Here is a 27,500-nt window from a genome sequence, read left to right on the forward strand (position 1 = left end):
TTGATTTTATAAATCTTCATTTCAAAATCCATTCCACATACATATTATATAGACAAGCTCTGGGTTTATGCACGTTTATACACATTTAAAGCTTTATATGTATGCACAAATGCATTGATTCCAAAGTACCCTACCTGAGACCACCCCCACCAAGAAGTGACCACTGAGAACAGGGTAGCCTAAGCCTTGGCAAGGGTTCTTCCCAGGGGCTGCTTCTTCAGTCCCTCCCTCAGAACACTTCAGTCTTCTGAAGAAAAAAAAAAAAAAGGATGCCTTTGTTCCACCAAAGTCTTAGCACCCAGTCCCTTTTAAACATTTTGTTGTTGGTTTTTTTGTTGTTGTTGTTTTGTTTTGTTTTTTGAGACGGGGTTTCTCTGTGTAGTTTTAATGCCTATCCTGGATCTCACTCTGTAGACCAGGCTGGCCTCGAACTCACAGAGATCCACCTGCCTCTGCCTCCTGAGTGTTAGATTAAAGGCATGCGCCACCGCCACTTGGCTCCTTTTAAGCACTTTTTAAAGATTTATTTATTTTATGTGTATGAATGTTTTGTCTGTATGTATGTACATGCACCATGTGAGTGTCTGGTGCCTGTGGAGGTCAGAAGAGGGTGTTGGATCTCCTGGCAATGGAGTTACGGATGGTTGTGAGACACCATGTGGGTGCTGGGAACCAAATCTGGGTCCTCTGTAAGAGCATCAAGTGTCCTTAACCATTGCACCACATCTCCACTACACTCCCCTAGTCTTGTTTGGAGAGAATGATAGACTCAGGCAGCTTCCGAGGGATGAGCCCCTAAGACTGTCACAGATGAGGAACGCGGTCCTTGTCCTCCTGCAACATAGTGGTCTTCCACAAAATCTGCAGGTTGGTGTTACAGTGTCGCTATGACAACAGCAATGAACCAGCCAATGGCTACTGGCTCCCCACGGGCCCATGTTCCCCTGTGGTGGGTTCATGGCTGCATTGGTTCACTGAGTGAAGCCGCTTCTGGGAGAGGAGGCAGCAAGCGGAGCCAGCTGGGAAGGAGACAGACCTCTGTGATCTGTGGCAGTAGGGCCACAACAGCCTGAGGCAGCTAAAGCTCTGCCCGACTGTGGAAAATACAGGAGCCTTGGCTTCCGCACTCCTGAGCCGGCTGTGTGTACTTTGGGGAACGTCCTGGGTTGAGAGCTCCCAATCAGGGCTGATCTTCCCCAGGTGGGATCACACACTTCTCCCGCTCCCTCTGTTGAGACTGTATACGGAGAAGTTCACTCGTAAATAGGAAGGGAGGCCTGGATGGCCCTACAGCCAGGGCAGCCCCCAGGAAGTAGCATACTGCAGAGAGGGTATGGGGTTGTGTCTTAGGACCCGCTCTTCCCTCTCCAAGGACATGGACTAAGTGAGGAGCCTGGACAGAAGTTGTATAGGGGGAACAGGGGCAAAGAGAGAGTTAGGGGGTGTCCTGAGACCAGGGGCAGAGCAGCGGAGTCACAGATGGTATCAGGTGGGTACCAGCGAAGTTTTTCAGTCCTCAGCCAGTGGGCAGGCCCTGCCTACCCTTGTGGAATATTTTCTCTTCCTGACCAACAGATTCCACACACAGTCGGGCCTCATCATGACAACCAGGTAGCTCCCAGTGTGGAGCCACCTACATAGTGTAGACCCAAGGTCAGGGCTCAGGCCTGGAGAGATGGCTCAGTGGTTAAGAGCACTTGTGACTCTTCCAGAGGACCCAGGTTCAATTCCCAGCACCCGCATAGTGGATCACAACCATCCATAACTCCAGTTCCAGGGACTCCAACACTTTCTTCTGATCTCCAAGGTCAGGGCTCGAGGTAAAGCAGAGGGACTTATCACCTCCTTTGAGAATAAGGGTACCCCTCCCCCAGGGGTGCTCTGGTGGAGAGGAGCCAAGGAGAGTCAGGCCTCCCTCCTACCCTACCAAGGAGAGATAGGAGGTGGGAGAGGAGTACCATCACTTTCCACCCCGGGGGAGCGCAGTGGCCCCAGGCTGGGTGGCCATGATGTGGTAGATGGATTCTCGGAAGCGCTGGTCTCGGCTTAGCCGCTTGGCCACCTCCTTTAGCTCTTCTATGTTGTTGGCTTCTAGCTGGGAGGTCATGAAGGACTGGGATGGCTTCACTGGGGAGACAAAAGACCAATGCATGGCACTCCCCCATGCTGAGCCCACCCTCCCTCCCTCGGTCCAGCCCTACAGGCTGCTGAGCTTCACTTGGCCCCAAGTCTGGTAGGGCCAGGTTCAAGGGCATACTACCCAGCCTTGGCTACTTGTCCCCAAACCAGCCCTCTTCCTGCCTCGTCGCCGCCGACACAGCCTGTGCCACCCGACCCCACAGAGGCACATGAGCGCTCACTGTCATTCCAGGAAGTACTGGAGCGGCGACGGTGGAAGCGGCAGCTCTTGATGCGACGAGTGGCGGCCTTGTGGATGTACACGGAGTTCTTCATGATGACCGGCATCTTGGCCTCAAGCTCTGCATTGCGGATGCACTCCTCGAAGAACCCTGTGGTGGTGGGAAGGAGCAGTTGGCTGCATCTTTCTCTGGGCCTGTCCTTCCCCTCCTAAGCACTCAGACCACAACCTGTAGCTCTCAGAGAGAAGATCCGCTGGGAACAGAGCTCTGAGCTTTTGAAAAAGAGGACGAAACTTCAGGCTTTCCTCCCATACCCTCACCCCAGGCCCAGCTGCCGCAAAGGGACTCCTACAGGATGGTGACTGGAGAGGGGATTCTAGGAAGGACCACTTCACACATGCAGGCCCTGTTCCAGGCTCTAGTGGGGCTGGGCCCTGGAGGGGGAGGCCTTACTTTTCAGGTGGCTCACATCAGCCCGCATCCTCTCTTCCTTCTCCTTGTTCCGAACCTTGGAATTGAGCCCTTGTTCCAGGCTCCGCAAGGCTGCCTCTGCCTCGCGAAGTCGTCTCTCCAGGTCCATGCGTACCTTCACTTCAGCCTAGACGGAGGGACAGGCAAGAGGGAAGCTGAGTCCAGGAAGCAGTCTCCACCTCCCCAGAAGCCTTCCGTGGTGGTTTATTTTCTTTGCTAATTGAACCAGACTTAGGATCACCTAGGAGACACACCTCTGGTGTGTCTGTGAGGGCATCTCCAGAAAGGTTTAACGGAGGGGAGAGGGTGCACCCCGAGTGTGGGTGGTACTATCCCATGGGTTGGGGTGCCAGACTGAACAGAAAGGAAAGGGGAAAAGGTATAGATTCATCTCTCTGCTTCCTGACTTCAGACCCAATGACACAAGCTGCCCCATACTCCCACCATCATGATTTCCCTGTCATGACAGACTACATCCCCCAAACCATGAACCTTCCTTCCTTAAGCTGCTTTTGACAGAAGCTTCATCACAGTAATGGGAAAAATGGCTAGCACACCTTTCCCGATCATCCTGGGCTCAATGGGCTTGGATGGAAGTTTCCATATCTTGGTTCTGTGCCTTACCCATGACCCAGATGACCGGGCATGGCCCTGTTCCTAACACTTGTCTACCAGTGATAGAGAGATTGTTACCTCTTGTGATAAACCCATCCCTGAATCTGGCCAGCTGAACACACTGGGAGAGGGTAGCTGTGAAGTACAGGGATGGGCAGGAGTCCCCAGCAGTTGGGAAGAGCCCAGAGCACAAGGTCCATGCGGGCTGCATACCTTGAGCTCCCGCTCAGCCTGCTGCTTCTCTGCAGTCAGCTCCTGAAGCGAGTTCTGCAGAGCTTGAGACTGGCTTGAGTAGAACTCCCGTTCCTCCTCCAGGGCCCGTGAGCGTTCTTCATTCTCCTTCATCCTGTGGGCGGGAGGGATGCTTACCCAGTGCTCGCCTACAAAGGGAGGTGCCCCTGCGAGAGACATGGCTAGAGAAAGACTGACCCCTCTTCGGGTCCAGTCAGCTAGGCGATGAGGGGAGGTGGTATGGAGTGATGGGAGCCCTAGGCTTAGAGGTTCAGGGATTGCTACTTCTCTGACCTCAGGAAGTCTGCCAACCCCAGTGAGGCTCGGTTTCTTCATGGGTCAGGTGGATAGAAGCTATGAGAACCTGTTGGCTGGCCACAGGCACTGTTCTGAGGACTTGATGCTGCTCTGAATGGTTTGTCAAGGCAGCTTTGGGAAAGTCAGGTCATGGGCAAAAAGGAAGTAAGTGACCCGTCTCGTCAATGACAGCTGGAACTCAAGTCCAGTTGTATAACTTGAGGGCAGTCACAGCCCCCAAGCTACTGGAGGACCCAGTGGTCTCAGGTGCCTCACCGCTTCTCGGCCAGAAGCTTCTCTGCCAAAAGCTCCTGCATCCGCTCTTCAATCTGCCTGAGGTTGCTATGGAGACCATCACTGGCAAGTGGCTGCTCACTCTGATTGGTCGATGGCTGTGGCTGGTTCTTATCTTCCTCCAGCATCTCTAGGGTTTTCTTCTTCTCTATGGAGAGTTCCTGGCACAAAGGCAAGGAAGGGTGGGGAGGAGCAGGGGTTAGTTCTCCAGCATGGCTGCCCTGGTCTCCTTGCAATTCCAGGGAGTGATCTACTCCTCCCTCAGTCCTCCATGATGGACATTTCACGTGCCTCATTCCAAGATCTTCTTCCTTACAACATGTCCAGGTTACTCCTCCATGAAGACAGACAGACAGACAGACAAGGAGGAACCCAATGTGACTTCCAATAGAGATGGTACCTATCAGGGCCAGGTCCCAAGGCCTCAGGGCAACATGGCTTTTTGAGGTCCTTGTTCCTCAAGGAGAAAGGAGATATATTGGGCTCATGTGAAAATACCCCAAAGGAGCAGTCCAAGAGTGCATCTAGACATTCTCTGCATTTATCAGTCAGGATCAAAACACTGCAGTGAAATTCTGGGGTTGGAAATATCCATGGTGACCACTCCCATGACGGGGAAAGCTAAACCAGCCAAGGCTCCAGTCACTCCAGGGAGACTGAAAGTCTTGTAGCCTTCACGCACTTGATGGACTCAACTAAAGTATATGGTCCCAAGCTCACTTCAGGTGCTGGACTTTGGGAAACTGTGAAGACATGGCCAAGTAGAGATCACAGTTTCAAAAACACAACCCAGAGTTAATCCTACAGCAGATGTGCAAAATGCTTGGGAACAGAGCAAATACCGACCTAGAAGAGTCAAGAAAGCTGACTAAAGAGACATTTTAGCTGAGTCTGAAAACAAATCGTTCTCCAAAGAAGAGATGAGAAAGATATGTTGTGTAGAAGCGACAGTAGGGTAGAGGTGTGGGGGGATCAAAAAGCTTGTTTTCCTTAGGGGCATGAGCTCAGTGGTTGGAGCAGGGGCTGGAGTGTCTTGGAGCAGGGGATGGAGGGGAAGCAGGAGAGTAAAGGCTGGAAGGTTGTACTTGCATGCTATGCTAAGAAGTTTGTTCTCTGTCCTTGACACATGCTGCTTGTCCCTCCCCCTCTCGGTCTCGTGTATCAGATGAAGGTGACCTGGAAGTTGCTTTCCCTTCATGCTCAATTTCACCAAGGAGCAGCTAAGTGAAGGAACCACAGGAGGATGTGGTGGGTGACCCCACCTCTCACTCTAATCAATCCTGCCTCTGGTATAAGACCAGCACTACAGAAAGCAGGTTTCCTGAGGCCACGGTCGTCACAAGGACAAGGCAGAATGTTTGTTCTGGGTCTGGGAAGAACCAGTCCATGCTTTGGGTTTCATGTGCCAGCTAGAGTTCCCAACCATCCACAGACAGGGTCCTTTAGATAAGCTTCCCTTCATGCTTATTCTCCTGTAAGTACCTTCCTTAGGAAATACCGAGAAATCCAGAATTACGTAACCCAACCCGCCAACTTACCCTCCTGGGCGAGCAACCCTCTCACCTCCAGTGTGCGCTGTAAGGATTCTGTGAGATTCCTCAGCTCCTTCTTCTCTTGTTCCACACCCTTGAGGCATCTTGCAGTGAGTTCTAGCTCCCTGTGGGGGATGGAGAGCTGGAATGGCAGTGGGCACTCTTGCCAACCTCTGCCTACAGTCATGCTTCTGTCATAGCTGATGTGGCTCAGTATGGCCCTTGGACAGCCAGTGCTCTGCAACACTGGCTACTGAAAACAGATGCAGAGTCAGGGCCGCAAGGAACGCTCAGCCAAATGTGGATTTACTTACCGGACAAAGAAAGGTCCTGAAGCCAAGAACTTAGCTTCTAATTCAGTGTCCAACAAGTGCTTGGTGTTTTACTTAGGGAGATCCTCTTACTTGTACACTAACTTTAAAAATTAGGAAAAAGAGTCTCCGTATTTCTCCCTCCCCCAAACACATATCTAAATGATTCCCTTAAATAAGGTTGTCCCGAGTAAGTGTTTCTGGACTGTCACTGATAGTCCGTGTGGTGGTGAAGATGATGATGATGGTGGAGGTGGTGTGACACTGAGCACCATCAATCACAGAAGCAGTTTCCAAATTCTGCATAGACTACATCTGAGTCACCTGGGTTGGGGATACACACATGTCCCACCTTTATGAGATTATAATGCAATTAATGCTTATCATGGGCAACTAGATTTGTAAATAATACATCAGACTGAAGATCCCAATGTGTCATGAACTAAAATGTGAAAGGATTCCAGGAGAGATGGAGAATGTTGGGTTTTTTTTGTGGGCAGCACTTCTAGGCCAGGCCAGATTGTTGCCAATAACTTGGGTAAGTGGCTCTCACAAAGGTGGTGGAGGGGTGGGGGGACTTGTTCCTTGGAAGAGGTTAGGCTGCAGTCACCCGTGTCTCACACTTTTGTTCACACCTTGGCAAGAGGTCATTATCAATGTTTGGAAATGACCTACTTGGGGGGGGGGGCGTATTTTCTGGGTATACTCAAGACCTGGAGCATTGAGTGGTTTCCTGGTAAAGCTCTCTGCAGGTCTGGCTGCCCATGGGTCTGCCAGGGCTAGAAAATCACTCTGCTGCCCCTCTCAGAGCCAAGGCATTCCCCCTGTTGCCCCTCCTAGGGCCGGGGCATCCCTCACTCCGTCATCCCCCCCATCTCCCAGGGCCAGAGTATCGTCCCTGTTGCCCCTCCCAGGGCCAGGGTAAACCCCCCACCCCACCCCTCCCAGCTGCCTCTCCCGGGACAAGGCATGCCCCCAGGCCCGCCCCCAGGCCCGCCCCCAGGCCTGCCGTCACCTCTTGATCTGCTCTTGCTCCACCCTCAGCTCCTGCACCACCTCCTCGAACTGCTGCTTCTCGGCCTCCAGCACCTGGTTCAGACGTTCAAGCTCCTGAAGAGAACCAGAGAAGAGGAAAGTCACAGGACGTGCAGGGCCCCTAGGCTCAGGACGATCCCTCCTCTCGCTAGCCCAGGGGACCCTCGAGAATTTGGCTCCGTTTAGGGCAAAAGGGCAAACTTGTAAATCCCAAGGAGCCATTCAGTGGCATGTGGTCTCAACTAACCCAAAAATGTGATGAACCTGGCCCATGAAAACAGTTAATGATCCCAACAAGGGTCCTCTGACAGATATGACTGTAAACCTGGATGTGGTTCCGCTGGGCAACACTGGGAGCTAACATCCCAACGTGAAGCGGTTATTCCAAGCGTGGAACAAAAGCAAAACAACCCCGTGGAGTGTGTATTTCCAGGACACAGAATGGCATCGGGTATAGTGGCAAAGCAAAGCTATTCCCAACCCAGGAGTCAGACAATAAGGTTTTCTTTATCTCTAGGGATGGGCAGCTTCCCTCTCCTCAGACCTACCGGAGTAGGAGTGTCGGAAAGCCCAGGACAGGTCCCTTCAGGGAAGCTAGCCAGCCTCAATGTTTCCCCCAGCAAGTTGGAGCCTCTAGGCTAGGGATCCTATCTTCCCTGGATCTGTAGCAGGTGGTATTAGGGATCCATTTCATGAAGTTTAGCTCACGGTTTTTGTTTGTTTGTTTTTCACATTTTATGTTGTGGGAGCATATTGTTTCTGCATCTGCTTTCTCGCTTTCCGGTTCTAAATTACAATCTGGTCACCTAGGGGCTTTATTCTCAAGCATAATGGCACCCTTGGTAGGGAATGGCACTGCCTATGGAGGGCGCTGTTACCACTGGCTTTGAAGAGATGCAAAAAGGGAATAAAATAGATACAGGGGAGAGTCTCATTTTAATCCGCACGCCTAAGTTTCTTACCCAAGTAAGTGACTTCCTTCTCATCAAATCTTTACTGGCACGTGGTTACAAACTGCCTGTGTTTGCTAAATGTTGCCTCCACCCGGGCTGCTCCCTGGCATTCTGAGGCTCCAGGGCACACGCACAGCTCCAGTACACTGGCTATGGGTAGCGGGGCTCATGGGAGTAGCTGAGGCTGACGGAATGTGAGCAGGAAGGCAGATATCTTTTGAAAAGATGGTGTGTGGTGGGCTATGGTTCCTTTCCCCTGGCATAGGTGGGGGTCCCCTTAGCCTGGATCCCTAGGAATGAGGACACATGAAACAGAGCTCCCGCCAGCCCAAGTAGCTGTGTGAGAAAACACATTTGTGCTGTTAAAAGCCATGGACATATGGGGGCTTTTGGTTGCTGCAGAAGCCATGACCTAGCCATATCTATATTTGACACATCTTATATTAATAAGATATAAATTAAATTTGTATTCTTGCACATATCCCTCTCCCCCTTACAACTGAAGAAAACTTCAGACCTTAAAAAAAGAAATTTGAGGCTGGGTGGTGGTGGCACACGCCTTTAATCCCAGGTCTTGGGAGGCAGAGGCAGGCAGATCTCTGTGAGTTCGAGGCCAGCCTGGGCTAGAGAGCGAGTTCCAGGACAGCCAGGGCTACACAGAGAAACTCTGTCTCAAATAATAATAATAATAATAATAATAATAATAATAATAATAATAATAATAATAATAACAGTGTTAAAAAAGAAACATGAAACTCTCTGCTTTAATACACATGGTGCTGCTGAGAGCCTCTCTGGCCATAGTCAACACACTTGACCAATTCTCCTCTGGTGCTGTTTGTCAGTTGTGCCAGGGCTGTTGAGAGGCCCACAGAACTCACTAGCCAGAAGCACCTGAGCTCCATAATGGCTCTCACAGGTCCCAAGGCTTCTGCTGTTTCAGAAATGATCACCCAGGACTTATTAGAGGACTCTACCCTTCAGCCTCACGCACTCAGGCTCCCCGGAAAGCTCCCTAGCCCTGCAGCTTACAGCCTTCTCCCTTCACTCGTTATCACAGTGGAATGGCTTCTGTTGAACTGTCAGTCAGGGTCTGAAACTCAGACCTTCCCTCCCTAGTGCCCAAGCACCTCGGGAGACTGGCAGATGCTAGGCAGTGTCTCTAAGAACCTTAAAGAGAAAAGTAACTTTGAACACAATAGGACAACAAACACAAGCCAGCCTTTGGCCTTTCTTCTCCACTCAGAGGTCTCAAGCATATGTGGTAAGATGTTTCTGCTTGTGTCAATGACTAGCGATGCCCAGGGAAGCATGTGCTGCTGCCTCAAGGGGCCAGCAGAATGGGTGTCATGGACCAGAGCCATCCTGCACCAAAGCAACTTTAAAGGAAGTTCAGTCTTCACAGGATGCTTGAATCCCCTGAGGATTTTCTGCCAACAGGTGGTCAAGGTTGGCTTGAGTATCTCATGGCAGGAAATCAGAAAATCGGTTTCAGCTTTGAACAACCTAGAGAAAGCCCCGCCCTCTGCCAGCTCTGCCTGCCCCCACCCCCACCCCCCTCTAAAAGCCACAGACACAAAAGCACTGGTGAATGATGGAAGGTTTTGTGGAAATCTTCACAGGGAACCAACAGCAGGGCTCACCTCATTCATGCAACAACACTGCCCCTCTCCCCGTCTCTCGAGCCACCACCTCTGCCCTTGCTCAAACGTTCTCTCCCTTCAGCAGCTGCCTCGCTCCTGGCCTTTGTCACACTCTCTTCCAGGCTCTCTCTAAGTCTCTGAGGCCGGTGGGACCCAGTCCACAAGACAGGAGCTAGCCTATATAGTCCAAGCCAAACAGAAGACCCGCAGGGCCAAGAGCAGCAGCAGCCAGCACCTGGTCACTCCAGGTTGCTCTAGTTGGAGAAGCAAGCAGCCCATGTTGTCCGCCAGTTCCATTTCAGCCCAAGTCTGCCTCCCTCACCGAATCTAGCTTCTCCTTAGGCCATCAAATAAGACTAATTTCTTTTCCCTTCAAGTATTAAAAAAAAAAAAAAAAAAAGCCGGGCGGTGGTGGCGCACGCCTTTAATCCCAGCACTCGGGAGGCAGAGCCAGGCGGATCTCTGTGAGTTCGAGGCCAGCCTGGGCTACCACGTGAGTCCCAGAAAGGCGCAAAGCTACACAGAGAAACCCTGTCTCGAAAAACCAAAAAAAAAAAAAATTCTGTTCCCAAGTTTCCTGTCCTCCAAGCTAAACACCTCTTGTTTGCCATGCTTCACAGACCATGATTTCTGGTCCTCAATAAAACTAATTATACCCATGAAGAGAATACAACCACAGGGGCTCCTGATCAGGAAGCCTTAATACAGGGAGGATTCTTTGCAAGTAATTGACAGGCTCAATGCAATTCCAGGAAATAGACCAGTGAGATTTTTTTCTCATAGTTCTGTTCACTCACGCTACATCTATTTACCAAGTGCATCCTACGTTCCAAGCACCTGCTGGGCTCTGCATGCGGGATCTGAAGATGTTCTTACAGGGCCTATGGTCTAGTGTAGCTACTAAGAAACCCAGACCAGGATTTCAGATCAAATGTAGGAATCCAGTATTACTAAAATAATCCGGTATCTCGGAGAGTACTACAAAACAAGATACAAGTCCTGCAGGACAGGGACCCAGTTCCAGGTCAATCTGTCCTGGATGTAAGTAGAATAGAAAACTTCACGGAGGGTGGAAAGAGGGGCATTCGGTTGATTCTTGAGCTGAGAGACAAAGCTGGGTAGATAAATGGGTTGGAGATTTAGCTCAGTGCCTTGCCTAGTTAAGTACAAGAGGAAAGAACATTCCAGATGGAAGGAATAGTACATACAAAGCCCCTATGGAAACATGTTGCCTGGAAGAACCAAGCCAGGCCCATATGAAACATGAGAGCAAACAGGATGGGTGAGAGGCTGGGGTCGGAGATGCAGGGAGGCTGACAAAGGAGACACTGTAGGCCATGCAGGACCGCAGGCTTAGGTGAGGATCTTTTGTTGTTGTCTCCCCCCCCCCAACCAAATAGGTATATACCTATTTTCTCATTGAAAGACCGACCCTCTGGGTTGTTCCAGGTTTCAGCAGTTATGAATGGAGCTATTATAAACATGCATAGATAGTTTGTTGTGTATGGAGAGACGCTGTCAGTTCACTTGAATAAGTAACAAGGAATGTTATATTATTTTTTAGACTTAGGTCTCAATATTTAATTTGGTGGGAGAGTTCTCTTGAAATCACTTCTTAAGACCTAGAGCAGAGAGGGGAGGGGCACTTCAAGCACTACCTGAAGTGAGGAAGCACAGTCTTGTAGAGTTACGCACAAGTTCATTCATGCAAACGGCTTGCCATTAGTAAGTGCTTATCAAGTGCCATCCAGGTCAGGCTTTTAATCTCAGGGTTCAGAAGACAGAGGCAGGTGGATCCCTGGGAGTTGGAGGCCAGTCTGGTCTACATAGTGAGTTCCAGGCCAGCCAAGGCTACATAGAGAGACCCTGTCTCAAAACAAAATATAATATACAGTTTGAAGAGATTATCAGAACCAGAGTCAGATAGCAGGACTGTTAAAATGATCAGACCAGGAGTTAAAAATTAAAAACAAACCCAACTGTGGGTTATATGCTGAAGACTTTAATAGAAAAAAATAGATATGTAAAAATAGATGATTAATATATGTGGGGAGATGGAAATTTCATACACACACACACACACACACACACACACACACACACACACACACCCCCTAAATGCAAGATTCAAAACACAAGACAATTAATTAGACAATGGCCAGGTGTGATGGTGTGCTCTTGTAATCCCGGAACTCAGGAGGTGGACACAGGAAACATAGATGATCAGGAGTTCAGGGCTGGCTTAAACTACATGTCACTCTACCTCACAAAGCAAGCAAGCAAACAAAAACCCAAAGCAAAATAACAAAGCCACACTCTGAAAGAATAAAGAATGTCTCCACTGAGAGAAACTTCCAAATACACCAGAGAGCGTGCTTTTCATGTTGTCCCATGTGTGGACAAGGTAGGACGTAGAGTACACCATCAACTGGCAGCTGCCTATGGGAGAGACCTCAGAATAAAACTTGCCTTTTTAACTACTTGATCTTTCATTTTCTAGTCTCCAGAACTCTGAGAAATAGATTGCTCTCGTTGAAACCACTTGGCCTGACTTTGTCATGGTAGATCAAACTTCTAGGATTGACAAACCACACTGTTAACGGTGGCATATTCCACATTATTCCCAAGCTCGCATAGACCGTTCATCAAGAGAGCCTGGCCTCCACAGGAGGAGACACTCCTTAACAAATTTAAAAGACTAAAAACCATATAACATTTGCTCTTAATCAGTAATGAATTATACTAGAAACTCATATCAAAACAATAGCAAGAAAAGCCACAAAGTGACTGGAGATTAAACAATATATTTCTGAGTGACGTGAGTTGAAGAAGTGATTTCAATTTCTTCCACCAAATTAAATATTGAATTTACACCAAATAAACTAAAAAGAATATAACATTCCTTGTTTCTTTTTCAAGTGAACTGACAAGTGTCTGTCCATACACAACAAACTATCTATGAGTGTTTATAATGGCTCCATTCATAATCGCTGAAACCTGGAACAACCCAGAGGGTTGGTCCTTCAATGAGAAAATAGGTATATACCCAGATAACAAATTTATTCAACTCTCTCGAAAAAAAAAAACCAAAAAAAACAAAAAACAAAAAAACAAAAACAAAACAAAACAAATTTATTTAACTCTGAAAAGGAACCAGTGTTCAAGCCATACAAAGGCACAGTGGACGTTTCAATGTACCTTACTAAGTGAAAGATGGTGATCTGAAAAGCCTACTTGGTGTATGACTCCAACTCCATGACACTCCGGAAAGAGCACACCTTTGGGGACAGTCAAAAGATCAGTGGTTGCTGGGCTTAGTGGTAGGAGAGACAAACAGAGGGAATGCAGAATGTTTAAGGCAGTGAAACTATTCTCTGTGATCTCACAATGGTGAATTAGTGGCATTTTATATTTATCAAAATCTACAGAATGTGCTACACTAACAGTAAAGCCTGCTGGGCGGTGGTGGCGCACTCCTTTAATCCCAACACTTGGGAGCAGAGGCAGGCAGATCTCTGTGAGTTCAAGGCCAGCCTGGTCTACAGAGTGAGCTCCAGGATAGCCAGGGCTACCCAAAGAAACCCTGTCTTGAGAGAACCACGCCCTCAAAAAAAAAATAAATGAAAAAATAAAAAAAAAAAAAGAGCAAAGCCTGATGGCCCTGGAAGATATGCCCAGGCAGCTCTGTATGCATTCTTGGCTAAAAACACTTAGGCTAGGAGTTCCAGGCTTTCTCTGACGTGTGGAAAATGCCATGGCTACAGGTACATGGCCACGCCATCCCATGGCACATTTCCCTGAATTCTAGTCCGTTTAGCTTCTCAGCAACCCAGAAGAACGGAGAGCAGCCGTTACTTTTATTAAGCATTAGAGATGAAGAACACGAAGTCCAGAGGAATCAGACAACATTCACACCGTGAGTATTGAAGCTGAGACTCTGCCAGGTCTCCTGGCTGCAGAATCCAAGGCTCCCTCTGGGTCAGGCTATCCCCTGGAAACCTCATACATCATCAGAAGAGCCATCTTGTCTCTGGGATACAGAATTCTTTCTATGCGGCCCCAAACCCCTCTGCCAATCTCTGATCTAGAACAGGAGGGGAAGGTACTGGGGACAAGTCTACCTACCCTATGGGGGAGCTAACTAAGGAAGAGCAGGCACAGTGACTCAGTGTGGCCAGACCAGGAGCAGAATCCGGGCTCTGTTTCTGGGCTAGAGCACATCACTGACAGGGAGCTTAGACCTGGGGTGGTTCCCTTCCTGCTGCCTGCTCCAGAAGTCCCCCACCACATCAACATCTGGGCTTGCACCTTCCTTGTATTCTGTAGCTGCCAGCATCCCACTTCAGTGCTGTGGCGTGAAGCGAGGCCCGTGTGCCCTGGATCTCCGCTGCCCTCATTTCCAAGCTAAGACCTAGATAGTGTGTCTAAATTTTCCTTGGGCCAATTTCTGCCCCAGATTCAACCTCTGTTGGCTAAGTCTCCTCTCCCCATTGGGGGCTGTGTCTCCCACTCCATCCTATGCTGGGCCTCCCAAATCATCTGTCCTTAAAGTTTCTGACCATATATCAAAGTCTCATTGCAAATGCTTAGGATGCTATGGAGAAGAGGCCCAAACTCTAATGGGATTTAGATGAGAGTGTACAGACCTTAGGGCTCAAACTCTGGGAGAAGAGAAGCAAGGCACTATGGTGAGGCCAGTTCAGGGTCCTACTCCCTCACCTGACTTCCTGGACACCAGGCATACCAGATGTGCATGCAGACAAAGTGCCCATACACATAAAATACTTTTTAAAGACACAAAACCCTACTTTCAACTCCATATCTCCACATTAAAATCTTCAACCTTGTTTTTCTTTCATTTGTAATCAATGAAAAGATTCTAAAGTCTATTTGGAAGAATAAGTGGGCACAGGGGGTGAAATTTTGGAAGAAGAATGAAAGTGGACTGTCGTAGTGGTTTGAAATTAAGCCACAATGTAAAGTTGCAAGAGTCAAGTCAGCCCAGTCTTGATTCTCTCCATGTTACCATGCTCTCATCTGAGGCTGGGTGCTGTAACAGGACTTGGAGGGCTTGGGGTCCAAAGGAGACTTGTGTTTCTTGGCTTTAGGGCATCTTTTAGAGTCCCTTGAGGGGCGGCGGGGAAGGAGCTGAATTCCTGAGCTGAGTCACAGCCAGGCACTGAGCTACAGCTGATGGCCTCAGCCCTGTGGCTGGCCTGAATGAGGACAATGAAAAGGGACCAGGCTGAAGGAAGTGGCTTGGGTCAGTCTCCTCGATGTAGGCTCCTCTGAGCACCACTTTGCAATGCCAGGCCTCACCCAGGCAGGAGTGGCCCATAATTAGTAATAACATGAGCATAGAGCATGAGCTAAGAAGAACAGCTAGTCACTGAGCATACCCTGTACACACAGTGTGTCAGATGCTTTGGATGTAACGTCCTGCTTAACCATTACAACATCCCTAAGAAGTCGGGTTTTATTATTTTCCTCAGGTTCTTGGATGAGAATATTGACATGCAGAGAGGTTAAGTAACTTGTCAGGGACCATCCAGTTAGAAGGGCTAAGGTCAAATACAACCACAGGAGGTTGGCTCCAGGTTTCCCTCTGCTTACCACATGCCCTGCCCTTCAGGTGTGGGAATGGAGCAGATTCCAATGGCTCAAATGAGACAAGAGTCTGCTTTAAGCCTGGGCTGAGCCTCCACAGGGCTAGTGTTGTTGATGGCAACAGAATGAATGGATCTCTGAGGTTCTCAAACCCCATCACTCTTATGTACCAGAAGGGTCCCCCCTGCCCCCCCTGCACCCCACCAAAACTAAGGACATTACAACCTCCTGTGGATACCAGCAAGCTTCTTATGAAATGTTTAGATGGCTTTGTCTCTAAGACCTGCTCCTCACTCATTCTTTTCCTGAGGGTTCACAAGAGAAATATGCTTCCCACCAAGATGCTACTGCAAGGTAAAGACACTGTCATCTGGTGGCCTCACTGCTCCATCCCGTCTGAGGTCTCTCAGGCAAGTCTCTGGATGCCTAGCAACCCCCTCCCCACACCAGCACCATCCCCTAATGCAGTGGTTCTCAACCTTCCTAATGCTGAGACCCTTTATTACAGTTCCTCGTGTTGTGGGAACACTTCCCAACCATAACATTATTTTTGTTGCTACCTCATAACTGTAATTTTGCTAGTGTTATGGATCACAATGTAAATCTCTGTGTTTTCCAATGGTCTTAGTCGACCCCTGTGAAAACAACCCCCCCAAAGGGGTCATGACCCACAGGTTGAGAAATGCTGCCCTAATGCCAGCCATGAGGGGGAGTTGAGTCTTTCTGCACACTCACACTATGTGCTTACCTCTCTCTGCTCCCTCTGAAGGCACAGTTCTTCTGTCTCCTCCATCAGCTTGTCTGCCAAGGCAAGCACACAGCCACTGAAAACAGCTCGGGGGTCCTGAGGGTAGGGGCCTTGGGTGACCTCTGTCACCTATGCCGTCTCCCAGGGAAGAGGTCTGCACTCCTAACCAGGGGTGGGGTCCTGTTCTGCTGAACTGAAGCTGTCTCACTGGGCCAAGCTGTCTTTTAGGTCTTCTGCCCTGTCTTGTGCATCCTTAGGTCCACAGGGGACGTGACCATGGAGGCTCAGGTGGGTCTTTGCAGTCTCTACTGCCCCCACTAGTGCCTAGTTAGTTGGAGAGGGCACTTTCCAGGTAAGGGAGGTCTGCTTAGAGTAGGCAGAGAGGGCCCAGGGCCTGAGATGTCTCAGCAGGGTTCCCAGGAAGAGGATCAACCCATTCTCATCATCTCTCAACTGGGGGCATTTAGCAGACAGTTAGAGCATGGGACCTGGAGTCTTGAAGCTAGGTTTAAAGTGGATTTGGTGAGGAGATAGAGAGGAAGGGACCTGGGACTCAGGCAGGATAGTATTTTTCCATTTTTAGGTCCTTCAACTGAAGGCCCGACACATACACACACCCAGGGATTTTCCCTTTAAGCTGATCTCCACCCCACCTCTAACACCAGGGACCATTTCCATCTCTTCTTTAAGGAGCAAGAAACTGAGGCTTATGGAGACTGAGTGGCCTACAGATCCACACATCAGGTAGGTAGGTGACAGGGCCGGATCCAAAGCCAAGCACTTGGCCGCTAGTCTCTCCTGCTTCTAGCTCTCTGATCAAAAAGATGCTTATCACATCATCAAGTGCTCTAGGTGCCAAGCTCCCTCCCAAGCCCCAGAGAGACCTCCCGTACCACTCCGACCAAGCCCCTCTCCATCTGTCACTCAGGTCCCCAAGTGCCGCTATCAGGAAACTTCAGATTCCAGTTCACCCCGTAACTAACCTAAATATTCCTGCTTTTCCTTTGCCAGCTGTAGCCCCTGTGCCTCCAGGCTTTTGATCATAGCTTCTCCTAGCTGGGCATTTTTCCAGGTCCTGGGGAGGGAAGACAGATGGGAGAGAGGGGAGGGGGAGATACAAACCGTTAAACCAGGAGGAAGGCCCAGGGAGAAGGAGATAGTACATTTTCTGTGCTAGCCCCTCCTCTGACCTGCAGAATCCCAGCTCAGTCTGGCACCCAGGGCTCTGGGCACGCCACCAGCATTGATCAGTTACAGTAACTGGAGGCTGAGATTGCAAAGTGGACCACAGGGACGGAGCCAAGAGCGCTCGCTCACAGAGGAGGGGAGGGACTGCTGCCCTTGCAGCCTTCTACACACTGCATGCCCACCACCTGGTTCCAGGCTGGGCACTCAGTGTTATTGGTTGGGTTAGAAGCATGGGCACAGGCTGTGTTGGTCAGGCGGTCTCTGTGATTTGCAAACACCATCTCTGGTCCTTACTAGGGTTAATTACAGGTCTGGGAGGGCAAGATGGACGTACTGAGGTTCGGAATATGAGGAGTGATGATTGACTAAGTCCCAAGAATTGGAGGCTAATGGTGTCCACATCTGCCACCTATCATTGCAGACACCTTCCCAAACTCACCACTTAGGGCACCCTCACAGATGCTCTACAGCTTGAGCTGTCTCTTCCCACACACCCTGGCCAGCTCCCACGGCCCTGTCTCAGGACCCAGCAGACAGGCAGGTGGGCAGGGCCAGCCTAGCCCATCCGCTCTCATCCTGGCCCCTCAGAGGCCCAGCTGGCAGACACTTACACCTTCCCAGACTCCTGCAGCATCTCGAGCCATTGTGTCTGCTCAAACTCAGACTCAGCAGCCAACAAGACATTTCCCTGCCGGGAAGAGGAGCCAGAGTGAGAGGTGTCCACTCCAAAGGAAAGGGAGGCGATTTCTTCTCTGCTCCCCACCCCCAACAGGCCTGGGCCCTGACAGTTCTCTCAGGCTAGACTGCACAGGGCTGTTCCCAGGGGATCAAGATGAAGATGCTTAGCCCTGTGGACCCTGGGCTAGGGGAAGGTCCCCACTCACGTGGAAGTCCTGATGTGAGATCTTCATGGCGTAGGGCATGCTGGGTTCTTCTCTGGCCTCCACCAGGCAGCCGCCCAGTGGGATGACACCCTGAGGAAGAAGCAGAGCAGGCAGCTCCCACCTCACTCAGCTTACATCACTTAAGAGTCCCGGGAGGCTCCTGGAGAAAGCCAAGGGCTTGCCAAGGACCTCAGGCTGGACCACATCCCAGGGTTATGACATCAAGACTAAGACGGATTCCCAGAAGGAAGAAGAGCTGGGGCGGGCTCTGTGGCTAAGGAAGTGTGTGTGTGTATGGGGAGGCTACAGGGGGTGTCTTGAGCCCTGAGAGGATTTGTTCTCTAGATTCTAAGCCAAATCAAGGCAACAGATAGTTCCCTGCCATTCCCAAACGTCCCCAGTGGTCCCTCCCTCGCTGTGGCCCTGGAAAGGTGCCTCCTTACCTTAGGATGGATATTGAAGTATTTATTGGTTTCAAAGCTCTTCTTTTCACTCTCAGAATAGTAAAGCAGGAAGCTTTCTTTGATGATAAAAAACCTATGGGGAGGCGTGAGAAAATGGTGAGATCTTAGGGGTCAAGAACATCCTTGGGGGCCCTGGACTCACATGGGAGCCCATGGGGACACTAGTCCACACTGCACATTGCACAGAGTGGCCTCAGATGGCCTCCTGTACAGGCAGTGAAGGAGGGGTGCCCGTGACTCGCGTCCAGGACTGGCCTCCTCAGCACAGTAGAAACCTGTTGTCCTACTCGGGTCCCTTTACCCTGTGAACTATCCAGGACTCCAGACGTGTGGGAGCGCCTCTCCAGGTGTGGATGGAGGATGAGCCACATGATTCTGGACGGGTGTTTCAGGGTAATCAAATGGGATTTGAGTCTATCCTAGCAGGGGAAAGTTCAGAGCAGCGACTTATTGGAACCTGCTAGGATAGACTCACAATGGCCAACAGTGTGACTGACTCTCTTACCTGCTCAGCATTCAGTGACAGGACAGTGGTGACAACAGAGGCCACAGCAGGAGCGTTTGTACCGTGAAAATCAAATACAGCACAACCACCCCAAGAGCCTGTTATTAAACCATTCACTTCTGGTGAGGAGCTGTCAAGAAGTCAGAGGACCCCTGCAGGTTCCATCGCCCACGTGATCTTCCCTGTGAGCACAGAGGCTTTGGGGCAGAGTGGAGGAGCAGCCTGAATGGCTGCAGCAGTCCTTCTCCCAAGGGAACTGAAGCTCAACTTTGTACTTTGGTGTGAGCTCATGATTTTATCCCACCCTCTCCCCCCCACACACACATTTTGAGATGGAGGTCTTTGCTAAGTTGCCTAGGCTGGTCTTGAACTCATAGACTTGAGCAATCTCCCCCGTCTCAATGATGCATGGCCTGTGAGGACCCTCTGCTGGAAATGCAGGCAGGCAGAAGAGTGCTGCCCCTCCCCCACACACAATAGTGCCTCATGCACCCCTTCATATGTTGAATCCCTACCCGCAGAGGGACTGTATCTGGAAACAGGATTTTTAGGAGGTAACTATGGTTCAGTGAGCTAATAAGGAGGCAGGACCATGACCTAGAGGAGCTTCACAAAAGAGGAACTGGGGCTGGAGGTGTAGTTAATGGAAGAGTGTTTGCCTAGCATACACCAAGCAATCTCTAGTACCACATACACTAGCATGGTAGTACACACCTATAACCCCAAACATCCAGGAAGTAGAAACAAGACAACAAGGCATTCAAAGTCATCCTCAGCTACGTAGTGAGTTCAAAGCCAGCCCTGGCCACATGAGGCTCACTCGTGGGCACATGCTTCTAATCCCTCTAACCCTAGCATGTCAGGTGGTGTGAGGAGCTGAAACTATCTGGTAGAGATTGGCTTTCTCTCTGAGTATAATGGCCATGGGAGGGCTTTGAGCCCTCTTTGAGTCACATGGCCTGACTTACATTGTAAAAGGCTAGCCCTGGTTGCTGTATGAGAAACAGATGGTCCTGGCATAGGAGAGAATGTGCTAACAAGCTATTGCCACACATCACTGGAGGCGAGAGGTATGTAGAGTGGATAGAGGCATGTAGAGTTCCCAGCATCTTCCCAATATACAGGGTGTCCCCAGATGTCACTCCCCTTCCAAAGCAAGCACAGAAAGGCAGAGCAGATGCTCCAGGCGGCCTTTGCTCCATGGTGGTCACATTTCAGCAGGCTGAGAGTCACCATGACTGCCACATAAGCCATACCTGGCACAGACCTGGAGGCAGAGGGTAAGCTCCTACCCACCGTGGCTCATTTGACAAGATCCAAAAGATCTTTGCTTATCCAACTGCCTTGGTGGTGGCCACTCTGGCGGATGTCTTTTAGCTTCTCCTCAGCAGCTGGGGCCCTTGCAAGTCTATGTAAGACTGTGTAGAGAGGCATTCCTCTTTCCACACCTTCCCTCAAAGTCGCCCTGTTCTAGACACTCTCCCTTCAGTATCCAAGGCTGGGCCAACCTCCCTTGGGCCCTACAGAGCTGGGCAGCCAGTGTAAGAGCTGGTCACAGTCACAATTTCTACGTGTTAGCTTCTGTGAGGCATATTATGTGAAGATCAGAGAACCTGCCTCTCAGACCAGTGCTGGAGGCGGGGCCTTTCACTCCCAGGTCACAGGTGAGGGAAGAAGGGCTTAGATATGACGTCACATACAAAGCCTTACAACTGCAGAAGAAGGATTGGAACTCAGGACCACCAGGCCTGCCTCCTGCTCCCTATATGGCTCATGGAGCTGTTGTCCTGGCTCAGGACACACCTAGGATAGAGATGTGGGAAGCCGCGTTGCAATGGCCAAGGTGGGGGCTCTGCCAGTCACCAGCAGTGATGGGGAGAGACATCTAGTCTTCCTGGGCCTCAGGTCCCGCGTGGGTGACCATTAAAGGGTATTTCTCATGGCTGGGAGGGAAACGAGTCTGATCACATGAAGACTTGGTTCGTAGTAAACACACAGGCCGTGCTCGTTGTTATTCTGATTGCTGCTGTTCCTTATCGTTAAGTTCAGTGGCTTTGCAGGCACCCCGCCCCTCTTCCCATTTGCGCTCACACAACAGTCACTGAAGAGGACATGGCTGCAGCCCAACTGGCTGGCTTCCTGCTTTCCAATCACAGGCCACAGCCCTGTCCTCCTCCTGTCTGAAGTTTCCCCCATCTCCAGGGCCAACATCTGTCCTTGGAGAAGCTTTACCATCAGCGTTTGCTTTTAGCCATCCTGGGTTTTCAGAAAGCCTGGAGTCTGTGTATGGTAACGGTTTCATGTTAGTCCTGGCTGCCTTCTCTCTCTGGTCTACTATTAATATTAATATTAATTAATTGATTATTATAGAGACTCAGGTGGTCAGGCTGGTCTCAAACTCACCATATAGCTGATGCTGACCTTGAACCTCTGACCTTTCTGCCTCCACCTCCTGAATGCTGTGATTATAGACATGAGCCACCATGCCTGGTTTATGGAGAGCTGGGAACTGAACCCAGACCTTCATGCATGCTAGACAAGCGATCCACCCGAGTCAGCCATATCCTCAGGACCCCCCCCCTCTGCTATTTCACCTCCAGATGGAAGAACTTAGAAGTCAGGAAGGTATGCCCTTTGTTACACATACTTCATTGATATTATCTTATTTAAATGTCTCCAAGTGATGGGCAGGGTTTTTGGTCTTCCAGTACATTGGTAAGAAAACTGGACCACAGTGAGAGGAGGCAACGGGTGAGTGGTAAACTCGGCGCTCTGTTCACAGAGCTCAAGTTCTCAGCTGCCTGTGCTCTGTGATGCCGGTCCTCCTCACCGCTATCACCAGCTGTCTGACTCCCTTGAGCTGACCCCTGTAGTTCGGCTGCAGTGCCCACTTGGCTCAGGCCAGAGGCCTGTTACAGAACCAGTTACTTAGCCAAGCAGGTACTGTGCTGGGCCCTGACAGCTTGGTGAGTCCCTGTCCCCAAGGAGCTCGAGCGTTGAATGCAGGAGAGAGCATGTGGAAAGAAGGAATTTTAAAATAGCTCATGTTTATCAATTCCGTCTTTGTACCAGACCCTGTTTGAGCACCAACAGTTCATGTAGTAATTCATTCACTGCTTGTTCAAGGTAGGTGGTGAAACTGGTCTGCAGAGAAATCAAGTAATAAGTCCCAGATCACACAATGGGTAAATGGGGGAGCTAAAAATATAAAGCACTTGGCTATGGGGTGACACCGTCAGGCCATGGGGATACACAGCAACGTAGAAAGTACCAGGGGGATGCTATCACCCCGTGAAGCACTAGGATCCATTACTGTGACATTATAACACAGCAGAGTGCTCTGGAGAATACACAGCCTCTACAAAGCACCAGGACCTAGAGCAACAAGGGAAGTTTGTGTGAAAACCAGAAGCGTGGCCACCAAGGGGATGAATGAATGTTCTCTAGACAGAGAGGGGCCTATGTAGAGAACAGTGTGCTCAAGGTTATCAAAATATGTCTGGTGTTATGTGCAGATAAGTGCTAAAGGGGTGGCCAGGGCATAGGGGGAGGGGAAGGAGAGAGGGTGGGTCTGTAAACAGGGGCTGAGAGCAGGCAGCTCCCCCCCAACACACATACATACACCTTGCACAGATATCAAACAAGTCCTGGGAGGTCAATTTGTGGTTTTAGAATTAAGAGAGGAGGCCCTGAGGAGGTCACATCTGGGCAAAGGGGTGAACCAGAGTTATTAGAAGGTAAAAATCAGCAGAGTATGCTGAATAGTTAGACAGGAGCAGGGTGACCTAAGTCCAAAGACACCATGGCCAGGATTTTAGCTTGAGTGACAGGATGGACACACAGATGTCATCTAAAGTGAAGGATTTTCATAGCGTGGCTTCTTTTCCCTTTACCCTGTGCTCTGAGTATAATAACGGTCCAGTCAGAGCTCCGTGGTTGACACTGGTCTCCTGAGAGATCCAGTGGAGGCAGAGAAAAAATGTTCAGAGCAAAGATGCAGTGTATATCAGACAGGCCTTGTTAAAGAAGGACCAGCCCAGTGCTGGAGAGATGGCCCAGTGGTTAAGGGTACTGGTTACTTTTCCAGAGGACCTGGGTTCAGTTCCCAGCACCTACATGTCAGCTCACAACCATATGTAACTCCAGTTCCAGAGGATCCAATTCCCTGTGGCCTCTGTGAGCACTGTATACACAAGATGTACAGATATACATGCAGGCGGAACACACACACACATATACATATATATATGATATAAATAAGTAAAATCTCAAGAAGAAGAAGAAGAAGAAGAAGAAGAAGAAGAAGAAGAAGAAGAAGAAGAAACAGAACCAGCAGCAGTAGCCAGCCTGCTCTACTGAGCTCTTCAATGCTCCAGTGTTTGGGGGTATAGACCTGGGGGAGAGAGATTGGAAGTTGGGAACATCCTGCAGGGCAGAAAGGAGGAGGTGTGATGGGTAAGCGCAGAGGAGAGAGGGTCTCAGTAGTATGCCTGAGTCTGGACCAAAAGAGTGGCATTGCACACATATGGTATACATACATACAAGCAGGCATGCACATATAGATGTAAATTTAAAAAAATAAACTAAACCTAAAATCAACACACAAAAACTGAAAAATAAAGTGTCAAATAAAATAGGCTTCAGAAAACAGAGGAAAAAGCCCATCTGAAAGCACTCTCCCATCACTGAGGGAAAGTCATGTCCCTCAGCCTCCATGTTGCCATGCTTTCAGTATGGTTTGCTCTGCCCACAAAGACCATGTGTGAGAGATTAGAGGTGTGTGGCAGTGGAGATGGCTGGGTTGGGGGTGGGGAGGCTGAGGAACCAGAGTTCCTGACAGCGGGACATCTGAGTTCAACACCTCCTGGGGATTAACGGAGACAAGATGCAGGATTTAGACTTCTGTGGGATTTTGATCTTGGAGCCAAAGTTATCTCGCCCTCAAGAGGCTACCCAAGGTGTGGTTTCCCAGCTAGGACAGGGTGAGCTGAGTCCTGAAGGCACCATGGTGGTCTCAGAAAGGCATCCCAGGTATCCCTTGCTGACCCTGACTGAAGCCAAGACCATCTTCCTCCTCCTGCTCAGAGCACACAGGTCTTTGCATTTGAGTTTATGCTACTCCCAGAAGAAGGAGAGGACTGTGGCCAATTTGCCCTCTAGACCCTTCTGGAAATTCTCCTTTCTGTGTTAATGAACACTTGGATCCCTTCCTTTGCCCACAGGAAAGTAAACTAACAGGAGGGCATCGTCCCACTGCTGTGTGGGCAAGGTGGGGGTACTGGAGGCTCCCCCAAGACAGACTCTGAGGAGGAGAGGTCTTATAGAACTCAGCCAGCCACAGCCAGTTCCGTCCTGCCCAATGGCTGGTTACGACAATGCAGCGTGGAGCCTTTCTGGGCCTCTTCCCTCAGCTGCCCACCAGAGCATCGATTTCCCTAATGGTAAGTCTCTGCAGTGGTGGGTGTTGGCTGCCCTGTCCCAAGCCTTCCTGTGGCCACTAATTAGCTGAGGTCCAGAGACTGCACTTCACAAATGGGAAACTGGAGCCCAGAGGCCCTACTGGGAAGCCAGAGAAGGCTGGGCTGGGCATCAGGCTTGCTTCTATACTCTTTCTGACTGTTGCTGACTCAAAGGAAAATCGAGTGTGTATGGGGTGGAGGATGGGACGCTATTCTCCCAGAGGTGGGAACATGAACAAAGGTCTAGAGCTGGCAGGTCAGAGGAGGGAGAATCTTTGCATTGCGACAACTCCTGAGCAAGGAAGGTGTGAGAGGTGACAGTCTCTTCCAAAGGGTAGAGAACTTGACTTGGCACTGGGACTTATTGTTTTGACTTAGACTGGTTTGTTTTGGGTGGCTGTGGGGACGACTGACAGAGATTCCCAGGGCCCCACCCCCAAGCGTCCTGGCCACTACAATCATGCTTTTAGCTAAGAGATTTTCCTCCGGGTACTTGTCAGCCCCAAATCAACTGCATATGCAGTAGCCAGGTCCCCCTGTACCTATAGGAGCCAGGGGAGCCAGGAGACTCAGCCGAGGGGTCCAAGGCACCTACCACGTAATGGATGCAATCAGGTCAAGATGCCTAGCAGAAAAAGTCTTAAATGAGGACAAAAAGTCAGCCCCGCTGGAGAGAGAAGGCTGCCTGAGGTAGCTCAAGACATTCTGCACACTGGCCCTGGCACAGCAAGTCCACCATAGCGCCTCCCTGACTCCTTCCCGGACTCCCCATACTCATCCAAGTGCTGTGGCAGAGATTGGACGCTCCCAGCCCTCAGTGGCTGCAGTTCAGACAGCAACCCTGCCAGCCTCCTCTCATATAACCTTCAAACTCCTCCAAGCCTTCACTTAAAGTATCGGAGAGAAACTCAACTTGTGAGGGACTCAAGGGGGCCTGCCTCCCATTAAATCCCCAAGAGAAATCAGCCAGAAATAATAAAAGTGTATGAAACCATCTCTGCAAAACGCAAAATCCCATCCACACCTCCATTTGTCCTGAGGTCTTACAGGAATATTAAATTATTCATCAAAATCGAACATCAAAACTAACCGCTACCACACGCACGTGATCTGCGGTCCTGAAAACATCCGAGGCACTCAGACTCGTGGTATGGGGTGGAGAAGGGGCTGTGGTTCCAAGAACGGCCATACCCTCCAGGGAAGGGCCAGGATGCAGTCTGAGTTTTCTATACACCAGCAGTAAATCCTAGTGGGCTTGAGGAGGAAAGCGGTGTAGAAACTGGTCCATTGCACTTGCAGCTCCCCCTCTCCCGATACCTGTCAGGACCGTTTGTACACAGAAAGCCAAGTTTATCCGGAGCCTTCAACTGGAGTTTGGTGCTGAGAACGGGGCCAGTGTTGCTCTGGCTCTCCCCAACACCTCTCCAAACATCAATCCTTTGGACAGGACCAATCTACCCTCTCTCCCACTCCAACTTCAGGGGTGTGTGTGTGTGTGTGTGTGTGTGTGTGTGTGTGTGTGTGTGTGTGTGTGTGTGTGTGTATGTGTGTGTGTGTGTGTGTGTGTGTGTGTGTGTGTGTGTGTGTGTGTGTGTGTGTGTGAAGGCACAGTTGGAGGGGTTGCCAACACAATTTCTTACATAAGGTTTGTGGTTCTCTCTCCTGAGTCTTTCAGAATGGCCCATGATCTGCTGGATAGAGTGGCGCCCATCTCCCAGCCCACTTTAAGCCTCAACAAAGGGATGGAATTGGCTGTGGAGGTCTCTGCAGACTCTCCGGTGGGAGACGGGGGTGGGTAGGGGGAGGGTTAGGGGGCAAGGGGGGAAGGGGGCGGCTCCTGCTCAGTCTGGCCCAACTTAACCTCAGTCTCTCTAGCCCATATGCAGCCGCGCCACTTGGGACCTGGGACTCAGTTCTCATTCCTCAGAGAATTCCCGGCAACTATAGGCCCGTGATTCCATTCTAGCTCCAGCGGCCAATTAAAGTCGCATTTTGGGGACAGCACAGACAGAAACTGCCGGGGTGGGCCAAGGTCATAGAGGAAGGCTGAGGCAGGGCGGTGACTGGTGGAGTGGGAGGGGTCCTGAGGCCCGGGGCTCCCTCCCAAGGTGGGGAGGGGAGGTCTCCCCGGACGCGGGGACTCACTCACCGCCTGGACCACTTGGCGGACGATCTCCCGAACGGCCGCTTCCACAGAACCCCATAGAGCTGCACTTTGGTGCTGATGTCCAGCGCGTCCGCGTCAGCCTGCTCCAGGGACGGCGATGGCGACACGGAGTTGGACTTGGACGTGAACATCCTGTCTCGGAGGCGCTGCCCGGGCCGGGCCCACCCCCTTCGTGGGACTGGAAGGGACAGGGAGGACGGCGGGCAGCCGTGGGCACGATCAGCGAAGGCAGCTCCGGACGCCGTCGGGGCGCGTCCCAGCGAGCGGAGCGGGACGCCAAGGGGCGCGGGAATTGCAGCCAGAGGCTGGGACGAAGCTCGGGAGCGCCGCCGGCCGGGAGGGAACTCCGCTGGGAAGGCAGCTCGGCCGGCAGGCTCGCAGCATCCACTCCCCCCACCCCCTCCCGCGCGGGCAGCCTCAATTCTGGTGGCCTGGATTGGCTGGGAGTGGCAGGTGAGCCGGCCGCAGGCCAGCTGCGAGCGCCAATCAGGGCTGGCGCCCGCTGCACAACCCAGCTCAGTGAATCCGCAGGGTCCCGGCCTGTCGTCGCTCGGCCGGGAATTTGGCCACTGCACCTCCCCACCCCCACCCAGGCGCCCAGTGCATCCCCCAGCTCCTCAAGGTCCGTGGCGCCCAAATCAAAACGCTGGTTAGGTGTGCTTGGTGATGGGCAGGAGTCACTCTGCAGACACCTGCTTGCCTCTGGGCGTGGGCGTGGTGTTAGGGAACTGGACTT

At 50.8% G+C, this 27,500-nt stretch overlaps 1 protein-coding gene across 2 annotated transcripts; it reads right to left on the reverse strand.

Annotated features, from left to right (window-relative positions):
* Plekhd1 (pleckstrin homology and coiled-coil domain containing D1) lies at window positions 1-27,136 on the reverse strand. Of its 2 annotated transcripts, none has more exons than XM_052739437.1 (14): window positions 26,747-27,136; window positions 18,613-18,706; window positions 18,170-18,259; window positions 17,897-17,973; window positions 17,081-17,172; window positions 16,098-16,150; window positions 7,127-7,221; window positions 5,832-5,925; window positions 4,251-4,429; window positions 3,660-3,792; window positions 2,814-2,958; window positions 2,361-2,510; window positions 1,959-2,127; window positions 1-247 (listed from the first exon to the last, which is right to left on the reverse strand). In XM_052739437.1, the coding sequence occupies exons 1-13, from the start codon at window positions 26,893-26,895 to the stop codon at window positions 1,961-1,963; spliced, it is 1,518 nt and encodes a 505-aa protein (XP_052595397.1). In that variant the 5' UTR covers window positions 26,896-27,136; the 3' UTR covers window positions 1-247; window positions 1,959-1,960. The 2 variants fall into 2 exon arrangements, with proteins under 2 accessions (XP_052595397.1, XP_052595398.1); XM_052739438.1 differs by lacking the exon at window positions 1-247 and adding an exon at window positions 255-1,237.
* Window positions 27,137-27,500: the final 364 nt, after the last annotated feature.

The sequence above is a fragment of the Peromyscus californicus genome, unplaced genomic scaffold (assembly GCF_007827085.1).
Source record: "Peromyscus californicus insignis strain IS unplaced genomic scaffold, ASM782708v3 Scaffold_15__1_contigs__length_86483966, whole genome shotgun sequence".
NCBI lineage: Eukaryota > Metazoa > Chordata > Mammalia > Rodentia > Cricetidae > Peromyscus > Peromyscus californicus.

Excerpts from the sequence above, each read along its gene's own strand:
- Plekhd1 (XM_052739437.1), bottom strand. The coding sequence starts at position 26,895 with ATGTTCACGTCCAAGTCCAACTCCGTGTCGCCATCGCCGTCCCTGGAG. Across the intron at positions 2,959-3,659 it reads AGGCTGAGCGGGAGCTCAAG|GCTGAAGTGAAGGTACGCAT; the intron begins GTATGCAGCCCG and ends CCCTCCGTCTAG. Across the intron at positions 2,128-2,360 it reads CAGTACTTCCTGGAATGACA|TGAAGCCATCCCAGTCCTTC; the intron begins GTGAGCGCTCAT and ends TTGTCTCCCCAG.